The 16,109-nt window shown below is 40.0% G+C and overlaps 1 protein-coding gene across 6 annotated transcripts in view; it reads right to left on the reverse strand.

Moving 5' to 3' along the window:
* The window catches only part of TBX15 (T-box transcription factor 15), an 89,711-nt gene that overhangs the window by 30,784 nt on the left and 42,818 nt on the right, over positions 1 to 16,109 (reverse strand). For all 6 annotated transcript variants that reach the window (XM_036452553.2, XM_036452554.2, XM_036452555.2 and 3 more), the window contains exons 2-5: positions 9,721 to 9,934; positions 5,298 to 5,399; positions 3,479 to 3,650; positions 2,219 to 2,386 (exon numbers count right to left, since the gene is read on the reverse strand). In XM_036452553.2, the coding sequence (XP_036308446.1) occupies positions 2,219 to 2,386; positions 3,479 to 3,650; positions 5,298 to 5,399; positions 9,721 to 9,934 (656 nt within the window). The remainder of the gene's footprint in view (positions 1 to 2,218; positions 2,387 to 3,478; positions 3,651 to 5,297; positions 5,400 to 9,720; positions 9,935 to 16,109) is intronic.

Genomic DNA, 16,109 nt, shown 5'->3' on the forward strand with positions numbered 1-16,109 from the left:
TCTATTGCTTCTGTCTGATAACAATAAATTGTTCCCAATCCTCATTAAAAAGCATACAGGGGAAAAGGAGGGAGAAGTTATAAATTCAGAGCTAACAGAAACCTTAGAAAGCATAGGCCAACTGCTCATTTTCTTGAAGAAGAAATTGAAGCCCAGAAAGACACAGAGCCCAGTGACACAGGTCACTAGCGGGAAATTTAGGACTAAAGACCAGGTCTCAAATGTCCAGCCCATCGTTTTCTATGGACAAGACTCCTCCCTTGGGAAACTGGGTAACATTTCATTTGAATTCTGTTCTCTCTTCTGCTTTCCTCATTGTGTTACTGCAAACATGCTCCTGAGAACAATGAACCTACCACTGTTTTTTTTCTTCTTCTTCTTCTTTACTCTGATAGGCTTCCTAACCATTCCCTTAAAAAGAAATATAAGGACTAAACAATTTGGCCATTAAATATTAATTGTTCTCATTCTGGAAGGTTGAGGGCAATAAAAACACAGTGATAGGTACATATAGCTCACAAAAGAGAGCAGGTTATGCTACCCAGCATCTTCAAGACAGGTCTGAAAATTATCGTTCGCTCACGGCTCTGACTTACAGGATGCAGACCTCAAGATTCCTGGGGGGAAGAGCTGAGGTTAGTTTGCTTTATTGTAAGTCACTGCATTATATTAAATCATATCTATGAAGCTGACAGGAATGTTAAACAATCGTGCTTGTTGATTTATCCAGGGACTGGAGGCTTGTTAAACAGGCAAAAGCTGTTATCTTGACTTCAAAATAAGCAGAATTGAGTGTGACTCATCTGTTTTGAATGTCAGCACATCATGAATTCACCAACATGACACGAGAACAGAGAGATCAAAGTAGTTACCTATTGATTACAATACCTTCAAGAGCCAAGGCAGCTCTTCCCATTCCCAGCAATCCCCTTTCTCCTTAATGAGCAATTTATTCCTTTTAAATTCTCATTCGAGAATATGTTTTTTATTTATTGTAGAGAGAGAGGAAGAGGGGTGGGGGGACTAGAACATGCCCCAAGTGGAAATCAAACCTGAAACCTGAGCATGTGCCTTGACCAGGAATTGAGCTGCTGTCTTTCAGTGCATGAGATGATGCTCCAAACTACTGAGCCACACTGGTCAGGGCTGAGCAATTTATTCTTTAAAATGGCCTCTATTTTCCCATGTTCCTTTATGTCTATGGACCCAGTCATTTAGCAATGTCTGACTGCCATTAATTGGACACCAGATTTGTGTCAGTGACTTTAGACATGTTACCTCTTCTAGTCCACGTAGCACTGTGATGCTAGAACATCTTCAGACCAGGAAACACAGGTTAAAAGGGGGTAAGAAAGGTGTTCAAGGCCATACAGTTCATTAGTAGAAAAGTCATAAATCAAATCAGATATGTCTGCTGTCAAATCTCATTATCTTAATCATGGTTTCCCACCTCTTCCAAAACACTACAGCCCCTACTCCAGTCCTGATATAAACAAAATATGTATGCAGTGAGAATGTACTCAGACACAGGACAATGCCTATGAGAGAAGTTTGAGGAAGAGAAAGGGATTTCAGGTCTCGTGTTCAGTTTCCTTTCATTGTCACATTGATATGGCTTTCTAAGTTCAGCCTGAGTTACAATAGTGACCCTCCTGGTCTCCAGAACTGATCTCAATGAGTTCATTCATCAGTGTCCACTAAATATTTACGGAATGAATGGACATACTACTGACATGAAAACATACAGATCTTGGGGTCAGGTAAGTAAATTTCCTCTGAAAGTGTAAGTGAAGCCATGGGTCTTAAATGGAATTTCAGACACCTGTTGCCTCTAGTGTAGCCAGGTGCTGGGATATGTGGAAAAGTGCAGATAAGAGGAAAGGAATGGATCAAACCTTAGAACTTGCAAATGAGAAACACTTGCCAGGCTGTGGTAGAGATTATGAACATGGGTTACACACACAGAGAGACATGAAGATGACTTAGGTTTGCTCCTCCTGGGCAAAGATCTAGTCTCTGATCTAAATCGAGACCATGCCAGCTGCTCCTAGGCATTCCTGCCTTGTCATCACGGGTGCCTTATGTGCCCTGCAAGCCTGCTGTCTCTCATTCCATGCTCCTCAGTGCCATGTGGAAGGACGAAGCCTTTCTTACCAAAAGCCTGAATAAGCTCCTTTAAAAGGAGATGCCGCCAGAAACTCTCAAGGCAGCCTCTTACCTGCTGGTTCTGATAGGCTGTGACCGTGGTGAACACAGTCTCAGGAAAGTTGAACGTTTTCACTCCGTCCCCAACAGGAACAGGCTTGGTGGGTGAAAGGTCGCTGCTGAAATCCTTGCGAATAACATGAACTCGAGGCTGGTATTTGTGCATGGAGTGCAGAATGATCTGGAATGAGAAAAACAAAACAAAACATTAAGACAGGGTTGGCTCTAAAGTCCCTACGTCTTTTCAAGCTCTCATGCAAATAAAATCATAGAGTAGAAGCATTTTAGAAAGAGTATATATTGGGAGTGGGATGTACAGGAAACCAGAAATCAGGGGGCGGGATGTACAAGAAACCAGAAGTCAGTATACTTGCCCACCACAGGCAGGACTAAGTGATTAGAGAGCATCATATGGAACCATATAGCAAATCATCCCAATCATGGGCGGTGAATGCGATACATTTGCTTTAACTGGGCAAATGCTGAATGATGTTCTGGTACCAGTAGACGTCACTCCACTAAAAGGTCCCAGACCTCTGCCACATGACGGTGGTTCCCTCCTGCTTCAAATTTGCAACATGGGCTCGTGCTGTCTTTATATTCTACAAGCTATTATTTGCACTTTGTTGCTGAATTTATAGACATTCTCTTATGTCATGTGAGAGTGAGTAGTGTGCAAGTACATTCTCCCTTCCTCAGAAAATTGGCACTTCCTGCAAGATGTGAGCCATGGTTTTAGCTTCTCCAATCTTCTCATAGCACCCAATCTGGATCATGGCCTTCAGTGAAAATTTGTTTTACTGCAGAAAGTAAATTGATAGCATCAGGTGATCTAATTATACTTGGAAAGTTTTAGGGCCTATTCTTCTCTTAGAAATTCAGCCAGAATTTATAAATTCTTCCCTCAACAATCAGCCAAAACGATAGTTGTTACGAATGTTGTGATTTTATTTCACCATTTTTTTTATTTGTCCTGTGTTTCTGTGTCAGAATTTCTCCCCTGACTAGACTGTGAGTCCTGGAGCACAAGACTTCTGTCTGATAAACACAACCTGATGCATAGCAGACGTTTGCTAAATGTTAGATTTGTAATAAATGAAATGTCACAGGAATAAAAAAAAAAAAAAACTTCATGCTTATTTTCTTAAGATGACTTACAGTGGCATGGGGATTCTTATTTTGCCTGTTTGTAAAAGCCTGGGGCTGGTTGGCTCTAAAGCAGAAAGGAGAACTGCAGGGAGAAGGAAGAGGGAGATGGGGTTCTTTAACTCACATGTCCTTGATCATCCAGTTCATTGTTGGTCAGCTTGAGTTTGTCGAAACTGACCACCTGTCTCATCCAAGTGTCTCCAGAAGCTAGAGAATCAGGGTGTATATAAACTCTTGGTGGCACAGGGGAATCAGCGTTTCCAGCCACCATCCACTTGGAGCTATGATACACGTATCTGAGAGAGCGAGAGAGGAGAATTCAGAGACGTATGCAGAGAGGGAATAGAAGGTTCAGAAAGCAAAGAGATGACAAGAATGGAGAAGTAGTGCACAAAGGAGAAAAAGAGAAGGAATGATAAGGAGAAAAGGAGAATGAGATGGGGTGGGGTGGGGGAGAGCAAAAAGGTGTTGTGGTTAATGATCAAAGCTGCAGCTCTCACAAGAAAAACATTCTCACAGCCCTTTTTCTTTCTTCTTCCTCTCCTGGCTTTGCACCCCTGTGTGCACACAGGCATCCTGAACCCACGTGCCTAGCTATGGAAAAGGTATTTTACTGCAACCTTTCACCTTCCAAATGCAAACCATATAATCTGTTGGCCACTTGTTCAGGATTTGGTTCCTTATTAAAAACATCTTCCATATCGTCCTATAAAACACAGCCATGTGCAGAGACCCTCCAAGCAGCTCACTTGTTAACCATTTCCTTGCCAGAGATCTCTATTTTGAGGCATTTCTAGGAAAATGGAGGGCCTTTGCCTTAGTGCAACCACCCCCAGAAACAACACCAAGTCTTCCCAGTGTTTTCTTTGATGAACTCCATCTTGAACATAATCATCTCCCACATTATTTTCCCACAAAGCCACTGGAAATGAGATACTGTTGGTAGCAAAGGAGGTCAGTTTTCCAGACTTTGCCAATTGCCCTATAGTTCTGAAGGCTGCTCTCCATGGATCTGACACTTCCTGTTTCTTAGTAAAGGAGCTGTGGGCCCTGGGTCCTGGCAAACAGAGGCGCTGAGTCCAAATCTTACTCCCAAGATCCTCTAAAAAGATCAGAAACCTTTCCCTTGTTAAGCCCTGCACTCAGGACCACTTCTCTCTGGGCCAGCTCCCTCACCCACCACACTAGTCCTGGTCTTCACCACTCACCTCTGTCCTCCAAATTCATGGATCTAGTGCCAATTTCTCAGTCATTTCAAAAATCAGCCATGATTCATTGATTGGATTGAGATCTCAAGAGATCAATTAAGCCCCAACTTGTTTCAGACAAGAACTCCATGTGAGCTACCCAAGAGCTATGAGACTATGTTGGCTTTTCATGATTTTGAAGGAAAAATATTTAGCAAACTCATTCACAATCCATATCAATGAATTATAACTCTAATTAAATGTTCTTATTAAGGTCTCACCTAATTCTCCTATTCTTTTCCTTCACCATCCACAAGGTGATCTATCAAATATATGATTGAATGTACTGTACATGTCTACTTCTCTTTCTCCTCTTCAAAATCAGTCATTTTACCTCAGCATTTCATAAACCAAATCATTCAATATGTTAATTACTTTCAATGTTAACAGAAGTAATTTTAGACTTAATTTCATTGGATTTTTGCTACCCTGGCAGACTATATATTAATACAATCCTACTCTCTCCAGAGATGCAGTGGGGATGAATTCCAGACCCAGCAATTACTGAGTCCTGATTTCCTGCCTCTAGCGACTCCTTCCTGCCTGGTGCTCTGCCACAGGCCATTGGCATATTCTCCATCCTTATTCCCTGTACAGAGCATTATACAGTACACTATTAAAATGCTTCATCAAATGAGTTTAGTTCTGGAATTTTAGTGATACCCAAAATTCCACATTTCAGAGTCATTCATTTACCTGTATCTCTTATTGTCCACAGGCACAATGTCCATTGCTATGTAGTACTGCTGGTGAGGATCCAGACCAGTGATTTTCACTCTCATGGCAGGAAACATCCTCCTATGAAGGGAATAAAGTAGGAAGCCGAGCAATCAAAGAGGAAGAAGCAGCAGAAGTAAAAGATCAGAAAGTCTCTTCTCATTAAGCACTTTAAGAATGCCAAAGTTCAGTGTCCTCTAATTCTCAAAGTTAGCTTATTTTCTTTTCACTTTGAGAATTATCACTATAAAATATGCTGATGACTTATATTGTTGAAATAGTGCCTCCTTAACTCACATTGACCTATTTGATGATTCATATACACAAAGGGCGTATACATAATTGTAATTAGATAAATGGATGTTGTGTATGAATCCACACATACGTTTCTTATTAGGGTATAACATTCTTGAATATACTTATACTCATATGCTTACCATACTTGAATAATTTATAATCATCTTACTCTCCAAGTAGCTTATCACAACTGTTTGTTGCTGATCATAAAATATTTCTGATTGGTTGAGTCTATTTGAAAGTGACCACTCTAAAAATAATGTCTTAAGAAAAAAAAAAGGAAGGTGCTACCATTCCCAAACAAAGGGCCACCAAAGTGTTTTTTTAATGGGTAAAATGTAGAAAAATTTCTGCAAGTTCTCAGGCTGTCAACATGTGTGTCATGAGAAAGACCCTGTGGAATAGGGAGCAAATACCAAATGAATTCTAGTGGCCTCTGGGCAATACCTCCTTTCTACCACAATGGCTTGTTAAACTTGCCAAAGCAAGCGAGGTCAGGATATGGCACTTTACAACTACTCTCATAATTGAAGAGGGAGCAACCCAAAGAGGTATTGTGTTTCAAGGAGTCTAGAATAAAATTCACCATTCTTCCTTAACCATAAGAAAGAAGAAAAACATCAAGCTCTTTTTGTATGTCATTCATTTAGGAGCCAGACATAAAAAGTGCTCAGTTCAAAAAGTTGAATTGCCTGAATGTTCTGTAGGGTACTTGTACACAAAATGCTACATTAAGTTTAACCATCTGGGGCCATTTAGTCGAGCTGGGCAGAGCACAGTGCTAATGAGGTCAAGGTCACAGGTTTGATCCACATACAGCCTAATTGGCTTTGCTTCATTTCACGGCCATAGACCATACTTTGGCCCCAGACAGCCATCTTGCAAATGTGCACCGGTTGTTTATATGAGGGGCTTTCTAGTTACACAATCCAACAAAAGCAACTCAAAAAGCAAATGTCTTCTGTATAAGGTCAGTGACATCATAATCATATTTGGGGAAAGCATAAGAGAGACCATAGTCTTTATAACAGGGATGATGTCTAATTCTTAAGTATTTTCAAAGAATATGTATATAACTGTTCCTTCTTTCCCACTTGATAATTTTTCAGAAGCTTTTATTGGTATATTTAGATTTTCTCCCTCTGCCCTCACAAGTTTAATTAAGAAGCCCTATGTTTTAGTATTATAGTGCACTAATGAATTTTGATGGTGGGCTACTCATAATGACTAAATGTAACATTTGTTAGGCACCTTGATCCACACTAATTCCAAAAATTTGAGAACCTTGGTTATATATTTAAATATCGATTAGTAATTTCTTTTTTAATAACAATGACTTAGAACTGTCCTATATGTATAAGTGCTGGAGAGCATCTTGCCAGAGATAGAGAGGAAGTCCTCTCACTTGCTAATAACTGTGATAAGAAAATGTGGTTTCTTTCAGTCACCTATAGAGATTTGTTACATTGAAAAAGATTAATTTATTTTCTGGTTATTTCAAGAAAAGGGATAAATTGTTTTTAAACTGATTTACTGTTTATCAGGAACATTTTATATGACCTAAAGTAGAAAAGCTACCTGTAACTCTAGCTGGTTTGGCTCTGTGGATAGAGCACCTGCCTGCAGACTGAAGGGTACTGGGTTTTATTCCAGTCAAGGGCACATGCCCAGGTTGCAGGTTCAGTCCCCAGTAAGGAGCCTGCAGAAGGCAGCCAGTCAATGATGAATGAGCTGGGTGCCTTTGGATAAGTCCTTTAACCCCATACCTTCTTAAACAAATGAAAGGAACTATATCATCTCCAAAGTGCCCTCTTGCTTCAAAACTCTATGACTATATTTTAATTATCTTCTTAAAAATGTATCAAAGGTTGCTTTTTCTTTTTGTCAGCATTTTAGCACAGAATACCAAGTGAAGTCATAACACCCTAGAGAAAAAATAATCTTTCAGGTTTACAAAGTAAGAAGTGTTTGGTTTGATTTTTAAGACAAAATTTAGGCCAATTCTTTTGTCTTCTAAAGCCATTAATCCCTACACGCACCTCTGTCCATGGTGCTGATCACACAGATTACGTTGCTATAATATTATATATTCAAAGTACGAGGGCTTTGTAGACAACAGTGGTTCTAAATGACAGGACTACAGTTTGGGTGTGAGGAGTAGATGGTAACTAAGCCCTCCTGAGCAGGAAAAATAAAAGAGAGATATACATAACTAACATTAAGTAATAAAATGGAAATTGAAATGAAAATTGAAAAGGAGACTACACAGGAAGAAAAAGGAAGTGAAAAGGAAGAAAACAACTGTGGGAATGGGGAAGGAGGGAACAAAATTCACAGAAGAGAAAGCCTTCTTTGCAACTCCTGAGGCAATGTGATACAGAAGCAATGAATGTAATTTCTAACCCTAAATAAAGGGGTACGACTGAAGACCAAGCTGTATGTCTGTCCTGTGGTTATCCACATAGATTCAAGAATCAAAGTCAATCTGTGAAGGTAGAAGAAATCACAAAAGGAGGTCACAGAAGAGTTGTCAATGAGCTCTGCAGATGAACTGAATTCAATGAAGTGCATGGAACAAGGGTATGATATTGAGAACAAAAATAGCCAAAATACACAGACCCAATAGTAGAAAGTGAAAATCTAAGACAAAAACTAGAAAATCTTATAGACCAAAAAAAAAGTAATTCCCATCTCTCTCCAAACCAAGCCTCTTGCTCAAAACTAAGAAAAAGAATAAACACTTTTTCCTGGAATTGTTCTATTTTTTTCCATGCCATAACATCTCAAAATGTAGAACTGAAACCCAAGCAACAAAAAAGAGATGGTATGGAAAGTAATTCTCCTTCAAAGTTGTGCCTCCTAAGAAGCGTTTTAATAGTTTTATTCACTGCTAAAACTTAAAGAAGGAAAACTTAGTTCTAGAAGAAAAAGAAAGTGAACAATATTTCAGGTTTGTTTTAACCTCATGTTTTTGTGATGTTTTATTATACTTGGAGGTTTCTCTATATTCATTTAAGTTAACTGAACCCAATCAAAGTTCTTTTACTTTAAATGTCCATGTTAATAAAGACAGCTTTTGATCAATGAGGTAGGTCTTTTTGGTCTCAGGATGTGAGATTGCATAGAATGGCTTGGAAAATATGAAAGCAGCAGTGAAGTATCACTATGTACTCAATAAGTGTAGCCCCAATTTATCTTTATTTAAATCATTTTCATTTTGAATCCAATGGGTAAGAACTACAACCATTTCTTAACAGTGCAGAGTTATAAATAGTTGAGACCATTGTTTTAGAGCCAGGCAGAGTTGTATAGAATTCTGCAGCTGTCCATTATTGCTCATGTGGCTATAGTCAAGTTAGTTAATCTCGGCCTTCACATCCTCATCCATATTTGGAATTATCATATCTGACCTCATAGAATTCCTTTGAATTTTAAATAATGTAGTGTACATTGAGTATCCAGCACAAATAGATAACTAACAAAACAGTGTCCTTCAAGAAAACTGAAAGATACCAATGAAGGAGTAGCTTAGTGTGTTTTCAAGAGAAGTTGTGTCTTAAAAACTTTTATTATCCTACATAAATATTTGCAAGAGTTTCCACCAGAATGCATGAAAGTTTTGTAATACTTTCAATAAATACAATGGATTGACAGCAGGGTTCAGAAGATAAACCAAACCCAATTCGTACTAAAGCCAAAATTCTTACAAAAACATCTGGCTGCTTTCAAGGCCTTAGAAGATGCAAGCTGTTGCTTGGGGAGCAAACTTGTTCTGTTGAGAATGATGCATGGTGAAGAAACACTTGCTTTGGCAATCGGTTTGGCTGTTATGTACCATGGGTCTCCAATATTAACTGAAATGTGTAGGCAGGAATGTTTGTGAGGCTAGAGGTGATTTAAGTTTCTGTGGCCCTTGGAGAAAAATGGCAAAGTCACAGAAAACACATGATCACTTCACCAAGATGTCCAGCTGCAAAAACATGAGTGCACATGACTTTGGCTTCACTGGTGCTACCTACCACCAATAAGTGAAAAGAAGGAATGGAATAGCTCCTCCTTAGACCTCATTCTTTAAATGTGGCCATTCAAAGGAACACGTCCTTACCTGCCCGCTTTGGTGATGATCATCTCAGTCCCAATGTCATGGAACCGCTTCCAAAGGTCAGCGCACTGCAGCTCCACCTGGATCTCCTCCATGGAGGCCATGGCAGCAGGCACAGGGCCTGCAGCACCCGGGCCCAGGTCAGCGTGCGTGTCAAAGGAGCAGGAAGTCCGCTCAGCCAGCACCTCTGAGTCTGAACCAGTGCTCTGCTCAGAATCTGCAAAACACACCATCAAGCCTGGGGTGAGAAATGCTGGACACCCTCAACACCCCAACCCTGAAAGATGAAGGCGGGGAGAACGGCCGAGTGGAGAGGGGGAGAGGTGAACAAAGGGAGACTTGAAGCTGGGAAGCTCCAGAGCACAGCACTCAGGGTATTTTATTATTTTTTTTATGGTTTGTTTTTGTGATTTACGACCTTCTTTCAGGTTTCATGTTTCCAACATGACATCTGGCATTTTAGTAAGTTTTAGCAACAGCTGAAGAAAATTGGTCCACAACAGGCAATATAAAGAATACTAACGTCACCATGTTGAAGGGCTTGAAGCCAATCTGGGGCAACAGAGTACATAAAGGCCACATTTTAATAATAGTAACAACAACAACAACAATAACAACAGACTCTAGCTCCAAACCTAGTTTGGTCTCGTGCACTTCAGGGGGGGCGAGGGGAGTGGGGAGTTTCAATGCTAACAGCAACATGTTCTTGAATTCCAACCTACTTGGCATCACTGCCCATCAGTCAATAACCAATAACTTTTAAACACAGCAATTCTCTCCTCCCCACCCTGTATATATCCTGGCCATCAAAAGTAATGAAATGTTGTTGGGGATATTTAGAAGCACTTTGTCCTATATCCAAGTATATGGCCTTTTCTAAGAGTTCAATCAGGCCATTTTGGATGAGAAAGGAAAAAAAATCCGTTGTGAGGCAAGGATGTAAGCATATGGAAAAAGTTATCCAAGAAGGCAGCTGAAACAAAGGGAATAAATGAGCTCAGGAGACACCTTGATTGGTTTCTGAAGTATGGGCAGAGGAGAGTGGTGAGCCAAACAGGAAGGTAGGATTGAGAGCAACCAAATAAAAAACTGGCATGCTGAGCCAGATGGTCCTTTCCTTGTGTGTCTTCCATGCCCATGGGGGAGGAGGGGGTGGCAAGTAGACTGATGGAGAAGGCCAGTGTCAGATTTACAAGAGAATTTTCTCTAAATTTTTTTAACTGTTTTACTTTCAGGGGCCCAGTGCCAAGAACTGTATCTCTTAAGAATTTTTAAGCTCAGATTAGCTAGGACAATTTTCTTAGACCAAATGATACTTCAAGCCAAATCTAAGAAGCTATTTCTCTAAGCCAACCTTAACATCTGATGGCTTCCCCTGGAAATAGGTACTACATAAAGATTGGAAACAGCAGTATGTTACCCAGAGGTTGTGATCTTTTGAACATCAGTCCTTGACACCAGCAGGGTGGGGGAAGGATGGCACAGAATGCCAGGCCACCTTGCTGCCATGTTCATTTACCTGTAGCGGGTTCTGGGCTTGGGAACAACTCAGCCCATGATACCTTTGGTTGCCATTTCCTGTACCCTGGTGTGTTCCTCTCTCAAACCCAGGCAGCATTTCTGGCAGAATATTCCACAGCTTTGCCAAAGGCCACAAGGAACAAGGTGCCATCTCTCTGCGTCCTCCTCAGTTCCTCACCCTTCATTGCTGAAGGCATTTGGGGGGCTGCAGAACTGAACCAAATTCCTAAATCCCACAGAAGTCTCTGCCCATGATCTTTAGTGTATCCACAATCACAAGTCCAGTCACCATCTTTACAAAAAAAAATTATGACTTAGTTTTACATGGCTAAGCATATAATTTTATCCCCTGGACTTAACAGGAGCTACTAATTTTTGTCTTCTTTAAGCACAGAAAAGTGAAGCTACTTTTCTAAGACAAGAGTTGCTGCGGAGTGACAAATCTCTTTCCTAGCCCAATCCTATATGCCTTCCTGTAGCTGAGCCCTTAGGTCTTCACCTACTCGGCCGAGCACAGTCATTCTGATCCTCTGAGACATGGATTCCCAAATCCCATTTTGTTTCTGTAATTTGCCAAGAGTTCCTCACTTACCATGAACATTGTAAATTTTTTCAAAAGCTTCTTGGCGAGATTTAATAGAAAAATAGCCTTGTCTTACTTTTGTTATGAAATCTCCTTGTCATAAGGGCTATCATTATGAAAAAGTTGGAAATAGTCATCTTAAGTAGGGCCCAGTAGAAATCTTGGACATTTGATTTCTCTAATGTGTGTTTAGGAAAGGGGAGAGGAAGGAACAATATCGCTGCACTAAGTGATAAATATTTAATGGTAGCCAAATTGAGGTTGTGATTGAAACAGGGACTATGGCTGGAGAGTTAGGAAATAAGAGGCTCTACTCTTAACTCACCGTGTCATCTGGAATAAAATGGGTACTCAAATGTGACATTAAACGGATGAGTGGATAATCTTGGACAAGTTACTTAGCCACAACGGACCTATTTCCTCATCATGCCGTTAGAAGGATTGAAGTGAAAACTTTTCTAACCTCTTCTACCTCTGATGACTTGAAGAATTAAGAATCTTCTCTACTGTAACTTTTAGAGGCAATCTCAGATAGAAGCATCAAATTTAAAACTGTTTGGGCCAGATAAGTTAAATGAGGAAAAAGACTGGGGGCCCACGTGTGCATCATCACAGCAGTTAAAAACTTGAATGGGTACTCTGTTTATAGTTTCAATCAAATCAATCAATAAGCACCTATCAGCATGTGGCCTTGTATGAGGTACCATATAGATAATTTGAAACAGAATTCCAGACCTTGAGAAGTTTCCCAGTTAATGTTGATTAACTATGTGTTTATTGAGTGCTTACTATGTGCCCAGGACTGTGCTAGATTCTGGGAAATATCGAAGTATATAATGGGGCTTCTCTTAAAGGTACTTACTGTACAAGTGGAAACTGAGCACATCCACAAATAATTACAAACAAAGCCAAATGCTATCACACAGTTTTCCACACCATTATATACAGTCTTGTGTGTTATAGGAATCTAGAAAAGAGGGATCTGAGAACAGTCCTGGGGAGCCCATGATTACTGGAAAGAAATGGAAAGGTGATATTTGCCCATGAAGAGGATTTCCAGAGACATTCATTTGTTTCCCGAGAAATATTTAGTGCTCCTAGATTCTCCATCACCCACAAAATAGAACCCAAGTGACTATTATATACAGAATACAGAAACTGGCCCACACTTGCAAGAACATGAAGGCACCATGTAATTTTTCATTTTCAACTGTTTCTTACATGTCATAATTTGGAAATAAAATTAATGTCATATTTTATATCTATATACACAGGGTATCCCCCAAAAAAGTATACATACTTTATCAGCCGATAGCTCAATTTTGAAAATAAAATGTATTTTAATAAACACTTCCTTTAAAATTATTCAATGTGTATATATACATTTTTGGGACACTATATATATAAATTTCTAGAGTAGTTAGGGCTATCTGTGATATAAGCTACCTATAATACCCTTAAAATAGTAATCTCAGAGTCAAGATCTACAGCTTAGGTAAAAATAAAGCTTACTTCTTTTTAAAATACATTTCTAAATCATAGTTATGTGAAATAGGCTAATCAGATCAATTATTTCAGCTATTAATCAAAATGTATACTCAGTTACCTAAGTCATGAACATAGGAAATGCATAATAGGTTATTTCAATCAAATCAGGCCTTCCATTCAGAAATATAATCAGTCCCTTGAAGATCAGAAAACACCTCTGTGTTTTCAAGTTCTTTTATTCTTGTCAATTTGTAACTTCCTGCCTTCAAAAAATAACCATTAGAAACTCATTTGAATGACCTGGAAAGACTTCTTGGCTATGAGATGTCTCCTGTGCATAGTACTTTAACGAGGAGAATTTCAGTAAATCAGGAGCATAAATGATAACATCACGCGTAACTAAGGAAGTTAGAGGAGGAAACTTAGGGGACCTGCACTGAGTCAGTTAAAAGTAATTGAAGAACACTCTGTGACTCATAGGGTTAAATGAACATATCTATTCCACCAAAAAAAAAAATCCTTATAGATATTCTAACTATCAGTTCATAGTATTACTCACTTTCTATCTCTACCTATCTCGAGTGGATAAAATGGATACCCAATTCCCACAGAAAGTGGAGGTTAGCTTAGAGCAAGTTCAATTCTCAGTTTATGCAAAATACTGGCAATTATGAAATAGTTTCATAATTTATAGTACATTATCTAAATGCCTTTCCATGTGATGAGGTAGCCATGGCATATATTTTTATGTCCATTTTGTGAATGAGAACATTGAATCTAAGAAAAATAGAAAACAATATGACTTAGAAGGTAGGTCTCTCCTGAAGGAATGATGTATGACACATGTGTCAAACACAAGGCCCGCGGGCCAAATCCGTCCCGCCAGGCCTTGCAATGTGGCCCGCACCGCGCTGTCATCACTGCACTCCGCTGCGTTTCCATCACAATGACAGTTTATGACTGTTCAGTAAACCATTCGGCCCGCGATTTAGGCTGGATTTTAGATTTTGGCCCCTTCTCTGATTGAGTTCGACACCCCTAATGTATGATATGATACCCTGGTGTCATTGTTGGAGATGGATGTTGGAAGACTACTATAGTCAGATAAGAGAAGTAAGAGCGCTGGCTGGTTTGGCTCAGTAGATAGAACATTGGCCTTGGGTCTGAAGGGTCCCAGGTTTGATTCTGGTTAGGGGCACATGCCTGGGTTGTGGACTCGATTCCCAATAGGGGGTGTGCAAGAGGCAGCCAATCAATAATTCTTTCTCGTCATTGACGTTTCTATCTCTCCTTTTCCCTCTCTGAAATCAATAAAAAATATATTTAGAAAAAAAAGAGATGTAGATAAGAGATGCACATCTGAGATTACGTGCACAGTGCCACTTCCATAATACTGCACCCCACCTGTCATGTTTTACCCCGAGGAAGAAAATAGTTAGAAACAAAGGAGAAAGATACCCATCACCCATATGATAAACAATTGTGGTGGTTTTGTTTGGGGTGTTTTCCTGCCAATAACTGAGACACGATTGTATTGAGTGTTAATTCCTATCTGATATTGGTAGGGCAACCATTCCTTGGTCTACTTCCCTAAGCCCCAAAGCTTCTAAAACCAACACTCTCACAGCCATCTCTGGGCTTCCCTTCACACCAGGGCAGACATCAGAAGCTTATACGCTGGGCAGTACTCTCTGTACCAGGCTCAAATAAACTATTGCAATATTTCCAGAGGACCTCTGCAGTGGAAACTGGTTCTGGGATGTCAGATTTTATCAGGGAGCTTAGAGAAATCTGGTGATGAAAATTTTCAGAGTAATTCTAAATAGGGCAGAAGCAGAGCATTTGGCATTGACCTGAGTACGGGCTGAGCCCAAATTTGATACCCAGTCCAGAGTTTCAAGCGAATGAACTGTAACCCAGGTTGGATTAAAATAAAATTATGATGATAGCAAACACTCAAATGAGCCCATTAGATGATTAGTAATGGAATGAAGCCTCTAAGCAATCCATGTCCTCCGAGTTCTCTTTGGGAGAAAGGGGGAGGTAACCTGAAGCCTGCAGTTTTCATGCCAATAAGCCAATTAAGGAGAGTAGGAGCACATATCTCCCCACCCAACAACCAGCACCTCTCTCAGCGGTACACAGCACCAGAGGTGAGGACCCAGTCATCCCTGCGATCTAAGCCTCTTAAAGAGGTTTTGCAAAGAAATGGCAGCAGTAATTTTTATATCTATTTCTTGTTGATCAAAGGTCCAAAGTCCATCAGAGGTTCAGCCTGAAAGGGCTCCAGCATGCTTTGCAGGTGAAAGCAAAAAAAAGGGGGTTAGAAGTAGCAGGTACTATACTAGACAGTTATCTCTATCATCTTACACAATTTTTCACAGAAAACCCTAGAAAGTAGGCATGATTGCTGCTATGGAGACACGGAGGCTTGACAAGATGAAAGGGCTTTTCTCACATTACGTAACTGGGAGGAGTCAGAGCGGGACCTAAGTTATCTGACATTAGAGATGATGCTCTGGCCACCAGACACTGTTGCCCATTTTTCAGAACCAGGCCTGAAAAACTGTGTGCTTCCCAATCTGAATGTGGCAGTGCAGACCTCATATTCAGGCTCAGTCAGAAGATAGCTTTATGGAAATTAAAATATAGTCAGTTCTTTTGGGAGAGGAGACTATTCAAACCAAGGTCATATGGGACTTAGTCTTTCTCAGTAGTATGGTAGTTATCTCATGAATCTTTTAGGTATCATCTCAAACGTAACATTATTTAATAAGTACATTGGTAAAGGTCCTCTTTG

Source organism: Pipistrellus kuhlii, unplaced genomic scaffold (genome assembly GCF_014108245.1).
Source record: "Pipistrellus kuhlii isolate mPipKuh1 unplaced genomic scaffold, mPipKuh1.p scaffold_m20_p_24, whole genome shotgun sequence".
Classification (NCBI taxonomy): Eukaryota; Metazoa; Chordata; class Mammalia; order Chiroptera; family Vespertilionidae; genus Pipistrellus; species Pipistrellus kuhlii.